The sequence below is a fragment of the Rhipicephalus microplus genome, chromosome X, assembly GCF_043290135.1.
Source record: "Rhipicephalus microplus isolate Deutch F79 chromosome X, USDA_Rmic, whole genome shotgun sequence".
In the NCBI taxonomy this organism is placed as follows: domain Eukaryota; kingdom Metazoa; phylum Arthropoda; class Arachnida; order Ixodida; family Ixodidae; genus Rhipicephalus; species Rhipicephalus microplus.
Window position 1 is genome coordinate 239271998 of NC_134710.1, and position 16200 is coordinate 239288197.

General features: G+C 44.1%; 1 protein-coding gene across 1 annotated transcript; it reads right to left on the reverse strand.

Annotated features, from left to right (window-relative positions):
- Positions 1-2495: 2495 nt before the first annotated feature.
- Positions 2496-10528, reverse strand: LOC142777125 (uncharacterized). The gene is made up of 3 exons (XM_075881460.1): positions 10248-10528; positions 7047-7239; positions 2496-2905 (listed from the first exon to the last, which is right to left on the reverse strand). Exons 1-3 carry the CDS (start codon positions 10448-10450, stop codon positions 2630-2632), a joined length of 672 nt encoding a protein of 223 aa, XP_075737575.1. The 5' UTR covers positions 10451-10528; the 3' UTR covers positions 2496-2629.
- Positions 10529-16200: the final 5672 nt, after the last annotated feature.

The following is a 16200-nucleotide window of genomic DNA, read 5'->3' on the forward strand; positions in this document are numbered from 1 at the left end:
CTACTGATTTGTCGTTTTACACATTGTTTTATGCAAATGGACGAAATTTCTAAAAGTGTTTTCTTTCTCAGTTTCTAACGCAGTTCTGAAACAAGTGATAGACAAGCATGTCAATGGATTCGATGGCATTTGACGTAAAACACTTAGCAATGAAACCATAGCCATTCAAGGTATTGAATGACTCTGGTGGAAAGAAACGTTGGCACTATCATGGTATGTAATAGTGTTCGCGACTCCGCTGTTATATAGCAATTGGGACATCAAATACCGGATTTCTAAACACTTTCAATGGTCAAGACGCGATGGAGACTTGCGCAAACTGGGTGCATGAATCAAGTGCACTGATGAATGTCGTGGTGCTCCGGAGGCTTTCAAATTGTGCCCTCGAAGGCAGCTTTAGCGCCAATTTAATAAGCGCGAAAGACATGCGCGGCGAGAAAACCTCTCCGAGACCCTAGTAAAGGCAAACAAAAAGCGCGTTTATGTATGGACAGACCGATAGAACATCAGCCTGCATGGCACACATAGCTGCCTGTAAAATATTCGAAATTGACCGACTACTAACAAACAGCCCAACATTTCGTGGAGGGAGGTCTCAGATCCCTTACATGTTACCGGGAGGGGAGTAGAGTGTTGACACCCATACCCCCCCCCCCCTTTCAGTAACAACGCAAAATACTCTCTCAGGAGAAGGTATAAACGAATGCCACAAGAGGTAGCCCTCTATCGAGTCAAGTGAGTACTTTTAACGACACTTGCACCCATGTCAGAAGCCCAGACGCGTTCCTGAGGTGTCAAACCTTATAGAGCGCTGCTTAGGTGAGGGTGCCGTTCTTCGGAGGAAACCGACATGCGTAAGTCGTTGGAAAAGCAGCAGCCTGTTATGAACCATGTGTAATGAAGTAAGCTTAGGAGCACTACAACACTAAATATACTGCGCTACTCGGACTTGAGTGATCTTTTGTTTGTTTTCATAAAAAAATTCCAGAAACCTCTTTCACTGACGCCACGGGTGAAATATGTTGACTCAGACAAAGGACAAGCTATAAATTTTTATGCGGAAGGTTACAGTGATTTTACTGGAACTAATTAGAGCATGAATTGTACTCACACGTGTGGCATACGGAGGCCTGATTTATTCAAGTTGCTTCGACTGGCCTGTACCTATCGCGAATGATGACCTTGCGAGTCGTCATTGCCGCATCGAGGTTATAGTATAAGGCGAGCCCCCTAACAACATCACGCCTTCAGGAATTACAGGCTATGGAGATTATGAGCAAATATATAATAAACATAGCTCGGTAAAACTTCTCAAATGGGGTGTGTTATAGCAGCGCATAATTGGATATAACTTCATTCACGTCATTATTTTATGTTCTCTATATGAAAACTAAATAATAGAATGAAAGAATATGCACACAAGTCTTAGTTGCATATAAATATACAGGTATTGACGTCATGCATAACAAAACGAAAAAAGCACCGCGTAGTGTGAAGCTTTGCTAATTTCTCCATGGGTTATGTCAGCCCAAATCGCACCTTTGTGCGGCGGTTGTAACAAAAAGGAATATCTCCACACAATCCTTCACCTTGCCGCCACAGGTTTAGCGTCACGCCTCTGAGAATTAGCGATCTTTCATAAGCCCCCTTCAAATACACTTCTATACATCAGCCAACCCTTGCAATGCAAGCACTGCAAATAGCATCTCCATAGTCCCTTTTCCAATCACATATTTACATCCACCCGAGTCACCATGCTGTGGCTGCGCAGATCGCAGTGATTTATCGCCAGTACGGAAGAATATGGTAATGCGCCACGTTACATGTGGATACTTGCGAAGAAAAAAATAAAGGAAAAGTAAGTATAGCATTTGTACTAACTTGAGTCAAAGTGGATGAGCATTACTATATCTTCCCAAGCAGACTTTTTTCAGCCTGCTTGTATGTTAGCTATATGTGCTACTTATACACGTCCCGCACATATGTTCCGTTTTCAGGCAACATTCGGTAAACGTTTGGCTCTAAAACCCTATCAATACTGGTATCGCAAGATATTCCAAGCCTCGACAAAACAGGACCAATAGTCTTGAACCACGATATTAAATGAATATACAGAAGCATAAATCTACAGTTTGGTTTGCGAGGAGCATTCACTTCCGGCCTCTTACCAGTCAGTCATAATTTTTTGAAAAAAGTTGGTCCTCCAAAGAGATCAATTTAGTCAACTATGAGCGTGCTGAAATTGATGATTTGCTAGTAATTGAAAGTGATCTTTTCGTTGCCAATCAACATGTTGATGAAGCGCACTGTTGCAAACCTTTATACTCCCATTCCGTCGTCCTCACGGTACAACACGGAACGCCTAAGCTATTTGTATGTCTCAAAAGTAGCGGTGAATAGGCGCCACATAGCGCTAAGCGCGGTATCCACTTCAACATCATGTATTCCTTTGGTTGTGCTCATAATTGACGTTTTACTATACCGCTAGATTTCGCTGACTAAAACTGAATTCGCGCCGCCACGTCCCCCTTTCTCTCCATCGCGAGCGTGTCCCAGGAGTCCACGAGCTCGATCGCCTCCTGCAGCGCAGTTGGCGCCGTACAGGTCAAATCTTGTATTGCCCAGTCGGTTACAGCGGGGCGTCGTCGTCGTCGTATGTCTCGACAAACTCCTCCTCGTGCGTCTCGGCGTTCTCGGCTGTGGTGCTCGACTCGTCCACGTTGCGGCGGCAGTCGGTCTCTCCCGTGGGAGACGTCATGTTGCGTTCTTCCTCCTTGCGTGTCGTGGTCCGTTTGATGGTGGTCTTGCCCTGGATGGTGCGCTTCTTGGTCATCTTTACTCGCCGAAGTGAGCCCATCTGCAGAGGTGGGAACGCCGCACTTATCCCTGGCACGTGCGTACTGTCCTGCAGAGGGCAAATGTCAGTATGAGGATGCCCGTTCGTAATATGGCCGGCAAACACTTGCATGATCAAAGTGAGACGCTCATATTCATAAACGACCAGTTTATGTCCATTCGTCCCTGCACTACGGGGGGCCTTTGAAACCCGAATAAAATGAACAGTAGAATGCGGCTGCTCCGAAGCGTACGCATTGATTTCATGAAAGCGTAGATCGTTCAAAAGGTTCATAATATCTAGTAAAACCATTGCCTTCAACAGTAGCAATTGTCGGTGCAACAGTGTTGCAGTGATTGCTTCATTATTTGTTTATGAGAAAACAATATATTTACTCTTACTGACTGCTGAAGACCTGATCAACTTATTTTCAAACACGTTATGTTGAAAAAGTCGCTGTCATTTGATTTCGTAAAATAAAGAACTTTTCAACTTTTAGACATTGTCTTTATCTTTTCATAGGGTCACAAGCAGTGCGCTAGAAGCGATTTTCGAGTAACTGAACATGCACGCATACTTTTACGCAATCGAGTGATGAAAAGAATGTTGCAAGCTTGGTAAGGAATTTCATCTTTAGAGCGTGGAACTCAATTTTCTTTGGCAGTTTGAGCATTACTATAGCGTAGGTCATTCACAACATTTAATACATGAGTAGAGAGAGAGAGAATTTATTTACAGAAACATTCAGTAAACTTTAGGATGGCTGACCTTAACAAAATCAATAGTGTCAAAGGTGCCAAATTTCGTTTTATTCTTTAACATATTAGAATCAAACTTCTGCCACCACGAAGATAACTTTACTGACAATTTTGGCACCGATTTTAGATTCTGACCAATACTCTCTTGTAAAGTAATAGTAAGCAGAAGTCTCACCAACCATACTATTTTATCTGAAAGTACATTCACCTGAAAGTACATTCAACTGAAAGTACATAATCTGAAAGTACATTAGAACATTTCTTATTGTTAGCCGTATTAAAAAGGTTGCAGCCAAAGACTTTCAAGCCAGACATTTTTAACACTTTTTGCTATGAGACAATGATAACCGTAGCAATAGAAACACGGTATATTATTCGTCATAACATGGTGAACAATCTGTGGACCTTTTCAAGAGAATCGACCATGCACATTGTTGCCACGTACGTTTCTTATTGTTATTTTTGTTTCATTTCGTGTTCACTCAAAAAACCTGTTAGAAATGCTCAGCGCAAACTGCGCCTCATTGTTCGAAAAGGTTCGCGATTATTGTACGTCGTTCTGTCAAGGGGCTTTGGCAGGGCACACGTACGTCAGTTTTTACGTATTAATATTTTAGAAACTGCTGTGAGTATTCACACTAAGAATACCATTGGTTATGATGTGACACCCTTTTTCATGTCTATAGATTGCCTGTCCTTCCTATGGCCCGCTGCCAAATTTTAAAATGGGTTATGTAATTTTAAGGTGCGTTTTGCATTACAATCCTTTTCTCTGCAAGTACCGAAAGGAATGTAATGAAATGTAATGATATTCAGCCATTTTATTGTAGACTCTCAAACGTTATGTCTGAACTAAAAAAATAAGACATTTTTTATGGAGATTCTGTGAAAAAATATAAAATTACTGCATTCACAAAGCCACAGGAAGTGCGCTTTGCGGTTTAATTTTTTATTGCTTCAGTTTTTACAAAATCTGCTCATATTTTATTTGAGATTGTTTGCAGCATGCTGTAGTTTATGCACGCAGATTAAATAAAATTGATACGAAACATTTTATAAAAGGCACATTGACGTTCAAATAATTTAAGAAACGCTATTCGAGAAAGACGAAGTTTTGCGTGCGGACACTGCTTACGCCAGAGGGCGAACAGCGCACTTTGGTGCGGCATTTAAATCACTTGGAGAGGCGTCTCGACGTCGCGCTTCCGCCGGTTTGTTCCTCAGAGTGCAGTAGATTTTTCGGTGTCAGAATTGCAAAATCAATTTTTTTTGGCTTACTCCACCGTACTGCCTTCAGACTGCGCGCAAGGCGTGAACACTACAGATTATTCCAGAGTTTGCGCGACGACCAGTGATAAGGCTGGAATATTCGACAGCACATGTGTAAATGCCGACGCGCTTCACCGCTTGTCAGTTGATCGATGACCAGTGCCACTCTGCTACTGTAATCAGACTTTCCGTTCACCGGCTACAAGTCCGGAAAAATAAACAGTTTGATCTGAAAATCCAGTCTGCTCCCTTCGCCCACGTCGCAACCCCGTGATATCTGGTAAAGGTGCTTTCCGGCCCATGTACCGAACGCCCCCCTCTAGCCATGAGCCATGCCCACGCCGTGAAGCAGACGTCAACGCCAACCTCCATCAGCGAGCTAGCCGCAGACAATGAGGGCTACATCCAGAGTACGGTGCTCTACTCGATCAGACTAGCAAACCGAAGGCCACAACCACTACTGCAACAACTATGACCACCCATGTGCCAACGCCCCCCACGGTCGAAATGCAGCAGCCGAGCTACCGAGCTTCCGCAGATCATCATTTGATGACCCGAATTAAGACCTGGCTGGAGAACGACTGAGTGACCGCCTTCAACCAGTGGGACTCGGAAGAAAAGCTGCGTCACTTGTATAGTCTGCACTTGAAACCTGGGATCTCTTCCGCGGCGCAGCCCCGTCACGGTGGTCTAGTGGCTAAGGTACTCGGCTGCTGACCCGCAGGTCGCGGGTTCGATTCCCGGCTGCGGTGGCTGCGTTCCCGATGGAGGCGGAAATGTTGTAGGCCCGTGTACTCAGATTTGGGTGCACGTTAAAGAACCCCAGGTGGTCAAAATTTCCGGAGCCCTCCACTACGGCGTCTCTCATAATCAAATGGTGGTTTTAGGACGTTAAACCCCACAAATAAATCAATCAATCAATCAGCGGCGCATCCCTAAGTGTTCACGACTGTCACCCCCCCTCACACACACACAAAAGACTGCTTCTTTGCTGAAGAGATGATGAAACTTTTCCGCCAGTCCGACGCTGCTGTTACCAAAGACAAAAAAAAAATGTTGGACTGCTTATGTTAGGTATGAAAGAAGACATGCATGGGACACAATCATTCGTTAAACGTGATCTTCGCATACAACACAGCCGTGCTGGACGCAGATGACACCATACAATTTGGTGTACGGAAAAGGTTAAGCACAGGTTAAGTATGCGTTTGTATGTGGGCGTGTATAAATACAGAAGTAAAATAAAAAATTGGCCCCGTATCTGCACGTTATACTGTAAATGTCGCCGAAAGACGATAGTCTTGCGTCTGTAGAGAGTGAAAAAACGCTTATTTCATCTTCTGCGCAAGAAAATCGGTGAATGGTATTCTGGAGGCGCTGCGTTAGAGTGCCTCGGGAGTGCAGCGGAGGCGAATTAGCGCATCACGTCATGTCACACGTGAGACCTGAGTGCTATCCGGCAGTTATCTTGGAAAACGAAGTGTGCGTGGCGTGCGCGCCCGTCTAGGAGGTGATAAGGTGTAAAACGCAAGGCGACGTGTAGGTGCCACCACCGTGCCGTCTTAGCAAGGCGTTCGAAACACTCGCCTTTTCGTGCAAGCGTTGCATCGTTAGCGCAGCGTGATAAGCGCTACAGTCCCTATAATTACTTATGCATGCTTTTTCTAGTAAAAAGGCACACATACAGACTATGGACGTGATTTTACAGTGTCTCAGATATGCGCAATAATTTATTTTTAATTGACAATCGCAAAAGTATGAACGCTGAACCTTGAGCAATATTGGTGGGCGCTGCGGATGGGGTTGGCAGTTTGAGGTAACGTTAGGGGCCGCTTGAACTTTAGAATATCGATAAGGGTGGACAAACAGACAAATGATCAGACAGACAATAATTTCTTCCGCAAGGTCCCCAAGAAAGACTATCGTCTTTAAAAGACTACGGGGTGGAACTTGATGAAACCCTCTGGCTGCGCGCCTGCCGCACTACATGCTTGAAGTGAGCAGTGTATCGTCGATCACGCCACACCCCCCCCTCCCTCCACCTTTACGCACTAATTCGGAAATCCTGTAAGCTTTATCCTCCGTTAAACCCCCCGTAGAGGCGATTCCCAGCCGCACTATGAAAATCAAGAGGCACTGCATAATGATGCACACCGCACTGCATAATGCGACGCATTACTAACCTGGAAGGAAGATTTTTTGCATTGGCTCTCGGCAATGCGCTTCCGTTGTTCGCCGTCAATTTTCCGCGTGAAGGCATGCTCGTTGTCAATGGTTTCTTCTTCGAGCCGCTTTTCGATGCCGATCTTCACTTCGTTCACGTCGTCCAGGTTGAGGGAGCGATCCCCTGGTGTCCGTTTCAGGGTTGAAGGAAGTCTGCACGTGGAAAAATGGAGGTACTTTCTGCACGCTATTTCTATTCGTACGAGGCTTAAGCCAGCGATCATTCGAGAATGTGAGAATGCTGTAAGCTCATACGGGTTTGTACATAATAGACATGTGCATTTATGAGAACTGTCCTGAATGTCCAGCGTCAAGGCCTAGGGTCTTTAACCTCTTTGTGGTGGCATCGGCACCCACACACCTTGAGCTGCGGTCGCCACAGTACACCCTTGTTGCGATGCATATTTGTAAAGTGTGTATATATACGACCAGGACGAGGTACTACTAAATGCATCGTTACAGGTTCAATTCTCGCGGGGGGGGGGGGGGCACATATCTGCGGAAAATATGAACAATAAAAATCCAATAATTTCGTTTGTGCATTTTTGAGAACTGTCCTGAATGTCCGGCGTCAAGGCCTAGGGTCTTTAACCTCTTTGTGGTGGCATCGGCACCCACACACCTTGAGCTGCGGTCGCCACAGTACACCCTTGTTGCGATGCATATTTGTAAAGTGTGTATATATACGACCAGGACGAGGTACTACTAAATGCATCGTTACAGGTTCAATTCTCGCGGGGGGGGGGGGGGGGGCACATATCTGCGGAAAATATGAACAATAAAAATCCAATAATTTCGTTTTTGTGCATTTTTGAGAACTGTCCTGAATGTCCGGCGTCAAGGCCTAGGGTCTTTAACCTCTTTGTGGTGGCATCGGCACCCACACACCTTGAGCTGCGGTCGCCACAGTACACCCTTGTTGCGATGCATATTTGTAAAGTGTGTATATATACGACCAGGACGAGGTACTACTAAATGCATCGTTACAGGTTCAATTCTCGCGGTGTGGGGGGGGGGGGGGCACATATCTGCGGAAAATATGAACAATAAAAATCCAATAATTTCGTTTTTGTGCATTTTTGAGAACTGTCCTGAATGTCCGGCGTCAAGGCCTAGGGTCTGTAACCTATTCGTGGTGGCATCGGCACCCACACACCTTGAGCTGCGGTCGCCACAGTACACCCTTGTCGCGATGCATATTTGTACAGTGTGTATATACACGACCAGGACGAGGTACTACTAAATGCATCGTTACAGGTTCAATTCTCGCGGGGTGGGGTGGGGGGGGGCACATATCTGCGGAAAATATGAACAATAAAAATCCAATAATTTCGTTGTTGTGCATTTTTGAGAACTGTCCTGAATGTCCGGCGTCAAAGCCTAGGGTCTGTAACCTATTCGTGGTGGCATCGGCACCCACACACCTTGAGCTGCGGTCGCCACAGTACACCCTTGTTGCGATGCATATTTGTAAAGTGTGTATATATACGACCAGGACGAGGTACTACTAAATGCATCGTTACAGGTTCAATTCTCGCGGAGGGGGGGGGGGCACATATCTGCGGAAAATATGAACAATAAAAATCCAATAATTTCGTTTTTGTGCATTTTTGAGAACTGTCCTGAATGTCCGGCGTCAAGGCCTAGGGTCTGTAACCTATTCGTGGTGGCATCGGCACCCACACACCTTGAACTGCGGTCGCCACAGTACACCCTTGTCGCGATGCATATTTGTACAATGTGTATATACACGACCAGGACGAGGTACTACTAAATGCATCGTTACAGGTTCAATTCTCGCGGGGTGGGGTGGGGGGGGGGCACATATCTGCGGAAAATATGAACAATAAAAATCCAATAATTTCGTTGTTGTGCATTTTTGAGAACTGTCCTGAATGTCCGGCGTCAAAGCCTAGGGTCTGTAACCTATTCGTGGTGGCATCGGCACCCACACACCTTGAGCTGCGGTCGCCACAGTACACCCTTGTTGCGATGCATATTTGTAAAGTGTGTATATATACGACCAGGACGAGGTACTACTAAATGCATCGTTACAGGTTCAATTCTCGCGGAGGGGGGGGGGGGGGGGGGCACATATCTGCGGAAAATATGAACAATAAAAATCCAATAATTTCGTTTTTGTGTGCCGTACCTTTTAAAACAGGAACAGTTTGAATGTGTGTAGTTTTATTTCAATCGAGTAAGTGCTTTGTATGAGTGGTAGCCAAGTGTGCTATATCAAAATGGTTTGTTTAACAAGCGAGGAAAGATATATATTGATCATTACTTACTGAAGAAGATTCCTTCCTCATTAAAAGAAACCATGCAATTAACGTGCGAACCGGAATGTTTAGACCAGTTTCAACAAAAATACATTTACGTAACTTGATTCCTTTACCTAATATTTCGAACTCTTGAGGCCTGCCTGTAGTACGTCATAAGACGATGCAGTGAATGACAGTATACAATAGTTGCATTGCTTACTTCCTTTAACAATGTGCATCTATGTATGTACATAGTTACGAACAAACTGGGTTAAAGATATCATAGTTGAAATCCAGAAGAAGAAATGGTCATGGGCTGGGCACGTAGCGCGTAGGCAGGATAACCACTAGTCATTAGAGAAACTGATAAATTCCCAAACAGGAAAGAAGGTGAGAGGCAGGCAGAAAGTTAGGCGGACGGACGAGATTAGGAAGTCTCCAGGTGTAAAGTGGCAGCAGCAAGCACAGGGCCGAGTTGACTGGGGGAACATGGGAAAGGCCTTTGTCCTGCATGCAGTGGGCGTGTTCAGGCTGATGATGAGGGTGGTGCTAATGATTATACTAGGTATATGCGTCCATGCTACGAATGCGAACATTAACAATGTAGGTAAGGAAGGCTTACGTATGGGATTCTGCCTGTTTGTATTATTTATTTATGCAAAAAGGCTGAACTATCATAGCAATATCGTTGCATAACGAAAACTACATAATGACATAGAATACATAACAGAATTTTTAAACTGTTCGCCTCTTAGGAACATGCAGCTACAAGCACCGTATGCTTAGTGTGAAGTCACGTGCCCTCCCGCGCGTTTGGATCTCAGTGCTTGCAGTCCAACCACTTCCGGACGGGCATTCACTGCCCTTGAGTGCACCCTCGCAATGCGGAGAGCTCACCTCTGTGGGGGGCGCTTGAATTCAGGAAACGCCGTCTCATACTGGCCGAGCAGCATGCCAGTGTTGTCACCTTCCGAAGGCCGCGGCCTGCTCACCGTGTCGATGAGTGCCCGCAGCTCTGCGCTCTCCTGGACGTACGTCATGCTGGGTTCGGATGCTACTTTGGCAGCATTCTTGGCGTCGTCGTCGTCAGCTTCGGCCATGAAGTCTCCCTTTGCACGTGGGACCGTGCTTTCTACACGGGAGCCTCAAGGCGGACGCCGACACGGCTCCTGTGGCCGCATGAGGATGATGATGATGAGTCCTCTACCATGGCTCATGCTCACTTAGGGATTTTGGCCAAGAATCAATTATAGAAATTTTTAGATGCATGAAGTATTAAATATCGATGACAAAAAAAAAGAAAAACAGACAAAAAACTTAAAAAGTGCACTTGTTTTTACCAATTAAAACAGACAATATAGCCATTATCATGAATAGAAATTACGGTAATAGAAAAAATAAAAAAAGTCTCTTTGGAATAACCAATTACTGATAGAATAATACGTATGCAAGTTGGAATCGCCCTTCGGCGTCAATTCATCGTTTATGCGTACCAAGGTCTATTTGCTCACGAATTGATTGTTCTGGTGCTGCGACTGATGGGAATGTGTAGGCGGGGCTCACTGTTAAGTTTCGAAGACGACTTCCTAAGCAACATAATCAGAGCATTCATTCCTGGCCAAAATCGTTTCTTCATAAGCAAGCCCCGCCGCGGTGGTCTAGTGGCTAAGGTACTCGGCTGCTGACCCGCAGGTCGCGGGATCAAATCCCGGCTGTGGCGGCCGCATTTCCGATTGAGACGGAAATGTTGTAGGCCCGTGCACTCAGATTTGGTGCACGTTAAAGAACCCCAGGTGGTCAAAATTTCCGGAGCCCTTCACTACGGCGTCTCTCATAATCATATAGTAGTTTTGGGACGTTAAACCCCACAAATCAATCAAGCTGTGCAATATTGCGATCCTTTACGAATGACTCATACCCACTTCGGCAGATTAGTCAAGAATCAGGCGAGTTAAAAAAATCTGCCAGATTTTAACTGCACCAATAAGAAAATTTCTATTAATCCAAATTAATGTAATAGGGCATTTCCACAAGTTAGGAAGAAAATCATCTATATTTTATTAAAACTTCTCAAGACTTGCGAAGTTATTTTTACGACAATGTTTCAAAGGAAAAAAAAGCAAGAAAATTAAAAATTGGGAGGTTCTATTTATTTACGGAAATTACCTGTATAAAGTTTTTTAATTGAAATAATGGCGAACTGCGAAGTAGTTTTCCACTGACTCAACCTCACCACACAATGAGCACAAAGGGGAGTGCATCAGACCATTGTACGCCCATAAATGTGTAACACTGTAGCTCTGAAATTTCTCAAGATGTCCCTGAAACATCCTTACCTCCAAAATACCTAAGAAGACATCCGGTGGAGATTGTGGAGATTCATGGGCCACCAAGGTCCGAAAAACGTACCGTGATGAACATAATTATGGTGCGGGATTGGGTATCTGCATACTAGATATTTTCTGAAAATTTGCACAATGAGACAGCGTGCCAAACATGAGCGTGTTGCTGATGGTCTCTTAGACTACCTGTTAATTTAGATTCTATTCCGATGGAGGTGGAAATGTTGTAGGCCCATGTGCTCGGATTTAGATGCACGTTGAAGAACCCCAGGTGGTCGAAATTTCTAGAGCCCTCCACTTTGGCGTCTTTCATAATCATAAGGTGGTTTTGGGACGTTAAACCCCACATATATATCAATTTAGATTCTATCTGGGGCTTCAAAATAACAGTCATCCTTGCTAGAGGTTCGGTATGACCAGAAGCATGACTACAAACTTGTAACTTTTACGTCATTAAAGGAATATATTAGATTAAATTTGTCACAGCACACCTATTATAATCTAATTTGTTACATGTATGACTGTCGTTATGAGTCGGTTTTGTAAGTTTTGAAAAAGTTTCTGGAATAAATGTAGCCTACTTTTGGTAGATTGTGCAAAATTGATCGGAGACAGTCACTTTGCTTGATGATATTTTAGCGCTTTTGTAGAACGCAACTTTTTTTTAGCACGGGTTGCGACGCTCGCATTTTGATGGATGCGAAACGTTAAAGGTCTGTGTACAGTGCGATGCTAGTGCATGCTCAAGAACACCAGATGGTGGGAATTTCTGAAGCCTTCATCTGCGGCATCCCTCCTTAGTTTTGAGACGTAGAACAGCTGGTATTATTATTATTATTATTATTAGCTTCCTCTTGACAAAGATACTAATTGTGTCAAAATGAAGTTAGTTCAAAATGGTGTTAAGGGCTTCTTTGGTACTCAAGTGAGGCAGCACGTCCGACATCACTGTGATTTTTCCCAAGTAGCAGGTCAACAATTTTCGGTACACCACACCTGAGGATAACTAAGTAATAATCAGGTGATGACTAACCTACATATTCCTCGTGGTACTCACGGTAACCTCATCGATATTAAGATACTGAGCACGCTATCTGATAATTCCCAAAACTCGAACTAAATATGATCATTTTTGAAATTTAACATGATCTGGTCATGTAACTTTCAAACCATTATTCAGGTTTTGCTGCAATGCGATTATGCAATGTTTTGTCTTTATACTTTTTCTTTGATGTTTACAACTTTCTTATTTGTCTTCCGCAAGACACTTATCCACGTTTACTAGTTTACATGTATGTTATCTTCTTTCGAATTCTTGAAAGTTATCTTTGCGCTTTCTTGTAAGCACAAAATATTTTTTCGTCAAGTGACTGGCAACCTTCAAATGCCCTTCAGCCGAAAATCAGTGCGCTTATGCGGGCATCAAACCAAAACGTCCCGGTGTCGTCGTGAGAAAAAAGAACGAGATTATGCACGCTGCTAGACAAGTTAATTCTTTCCTGTGCCTGATTTGGCACAGTGATTTTCATTATTTAAGGTTTTGCATAGCAGCTTCGTAAGAAACTGGTGGACCCAGTACACTGTGCATTACCTTCCCGGTCACTATTAAAAGATGTAGTGGCATCTACGGAAAGCGTCCCTGGGTGTGACATATGATTGCATTGCAAATAAATAAATAAATAAATAAATAAATAAATAAATAAATAAACTAAAATAATTGAAAATAATTGAAAAAACGCCAGTCCTGCGGGAAACGCGCCGCCCTGTCACCGCGAAAGCTCAAAAAGCGGCCTTTCAGAACCTTTTCTTAACACTCTTTCAGTAACTGCAACAAGCACACTTGCTGGGTGCCCACTAAGCCATAAATAATATTTTTGTCTAGCAGGCTGGCATTCATGTGCAATATGCTATTTTTCATCATTCTTCGGAGAAGCATGGTACCCGCTACACACCTGCTAAGAATATTGTACGATCTTTTTAAGCAACGGGTGACGACGATGAAGAATTATGCCTGAAGTGGGTACAAGAACAAGCTTTTGGAATGGGTTGGGTCATCGGACAACGCACTGTTAACGCAATGCGAATTGCGTTACGCTTGGTTATTCCTTTGGTGTTCCAAAACACTTTATTAATCATATTAGCGCGATTCCTTTACCGACATCGAGCCTGGCTACGGCATCTTTTGAAGTGAGTTTCAAGCCCCGGGGTGGCTCATGGTTACGGACACCGGTGGCGGTGGCGGTGGACAACTATGGCACCGCACGTGACCTGTATTCTGATCTCATAACAGCTCTCGCTGTAAAATTTTCTAACCTTAATCATGCCATAAAGGGTGAAGAAAATGTGTTCTCTGGCTCTCAAGCTTATTGTACTCGACCGCGTACTCTATAGTTACTGGTCAAACAAGTAGCAAAACACTGCTCATCTTTAGCTGTACTAGAAATCGGTAAAACATAAAATATAAATGTGTCTTTACAGAGGTCGTTAGCGTTTATTGTACTTTGTTAGGCTACAAGGGCGAAGAAATGAATGTTATAGCAACAAATTGCAACGCCACACAAAGAATTGAAAGCAGCTCAAAACTTGCCACTCATTCCTCGAGTAGAAAGTTCGCTCGAAAAAAACAAACACCGAGCGAGTGCGAACTAACAACTGTCACAGCTCGACACTTGAAGTGTGTTGCTCAAACGCAAAGAGGGCGCACGAAACAAGCAACAAGTATAGACAGAACGAGTGCAAACTCAATACATTATGTGGGGTATATCGTCCTAAAACAATAATCCTCATTATGTGACACGCCGAAGTGAAAGGCTCCGTACATTTTGACCATCGGGTGTTCTTTCACCTGCTCCTAAATTTAAGTTTATCAGTTGTTAGTTCGTGCCCGTCCATGCACAGTTACTTGTATGTGTCTGAGCAGCATGCTTCTTTCGCAAACGCTGCGGCTGCAGCGAGCGAAGATATCTTCGTGCTCTCTGGAACTTTATAACGCCAGCACAAGACGCACAAACCCATCCGATCCCAGAATAAGCGTGCAAGTCAACCATTACGCCAGTTACTAAGCAAGTCAACTGCCGGCTGGCTCACACATGTGCTACTGCAACTACAAACACGTCATATATCGACTATCCGATCCGTAACAATAATATGTGTTGGGGTTTAGCGTCCCAAAACCACAATATCAAGAGACACCGCAGTTGAGCGTTCACGAAATTTTCGACCACCTGGGATTCTTTAACGTTCACTTAAACATAGGTACACGGGCCTCAAACATTTCTGCCTCCATCGAAAATGTGGCCACCATGGCCGGGACTCGATCCCGCGACCTACAGGTCAGCAGCCGAGTGCCTCAGCCGCTAGAGCACCGTAGTAGGTACTATCAGATGCATTTAATTGTTTTCGCACGTGTACAAGGCTACACATTCATCGAACTTTAGCGTACATTTTCAATATCGACCATGTAGATATAAAGCACCTGTAGGGGTGAGTAGACTATTCTTGACGGTGTGGATCACCTCTTGCGTCGCCTGCTAATTACAGCATGTTCGCAGGTGTGCGTACGTCATGCACGTCCTCAGAAGGCAGCTTATTCTGTTGTCTTAGCAGAGCGTCAAATGTTTGTGCGTATGCCTACACAATATAAACGAGCATTTAACCTTCCGTATTGTACCGTCTATGCTCTGTAATGATTTCAAAGTGGGTGCAACTGTCGTTCAAGCACATGCAGTGCATTTTCTGCCATCATAAACATAATAAGCACTAAATTACGAGGTGTGAATGCAGAATGTGAGCAACAGCACATCGTAAAGTTTTGGTGATTTCGAGATCCGTGTGACACCGCAAAACATGAACGAACATATGCTAAGTCCGTTTAGCGATAAGAAAGACCTCAAGCCATGAATTTTCATTGTGGCACACGTAATAAGGCAAACATAAAAGCAGAGTGCATGAAGTTTTTCTTCATCTAATTACACAGAAATACAGACTTCCTTTTTGTTTTGTTTTTGTTGTAGCCGCTAGATCAACAAGTAAACAAGGAATTATACCAGAAGCGCAACTGTCTCTATATATATTGTCGTATATATAGAACACAAGTTCTACACGTACAAATAAGGCAAGAAAAAAACATCGAGCACCCAGCAAAACACAATTATGACCGAAGGCCAGCGGCCTATCGATTGATCGATTGCACTTCTCTTGCACGTAATATGAACGTTATCCCGGCTTCGTGCATTAATGTGGCAGTGGGTGCCGTATATATCACCATTAGGCTACAGTTGACGTGCTTTAATTGTTGAATGTCAACTCAAACCACCTAACTGCGTGCATTTGTAAACGAACGAGCCGACCGCCTACCCACACTAACGCAGTGATGGTGTTGCCACCTATACCGCGACCTCGCTGCTAATAAAGACCTCTTTGCTCTATTATTGTCTGCCTAACTCTACGTCCTGTGTGCCCTGCGTAGAAGAGTCTGCCGCTAAAAGGATAATTCATACCACACCTGT

What these genes read in the sequence shown, in the direction of transcription:
- LOC142777125 (XM_075881460.1), bottom strand. Translation starts at nt 10,450, where the DNA reads ATGGCCGAAGCTGACGACGACGACGCCAAGAATGCTGCCAAAGTAGCA. An exon ending in TTCAAGCGCCCCCCACAGAG is followed by an intron (nt 7,240 to 10,247) that starts GTGAGCTCTCCG and finishes TTCCACGTGCAG; the next exon opens with ACTTCCTTCAACCCTGAAAC. An exon ending in GCAAAAAATCTTCCTTCCAG is followed by an intron (nt 2,906 to 7,046) that starts GTTAGTAATGCG and finishes TGCCCTCTGCAG; the next exon opens with GACAGTACGCACGTGCCAGG.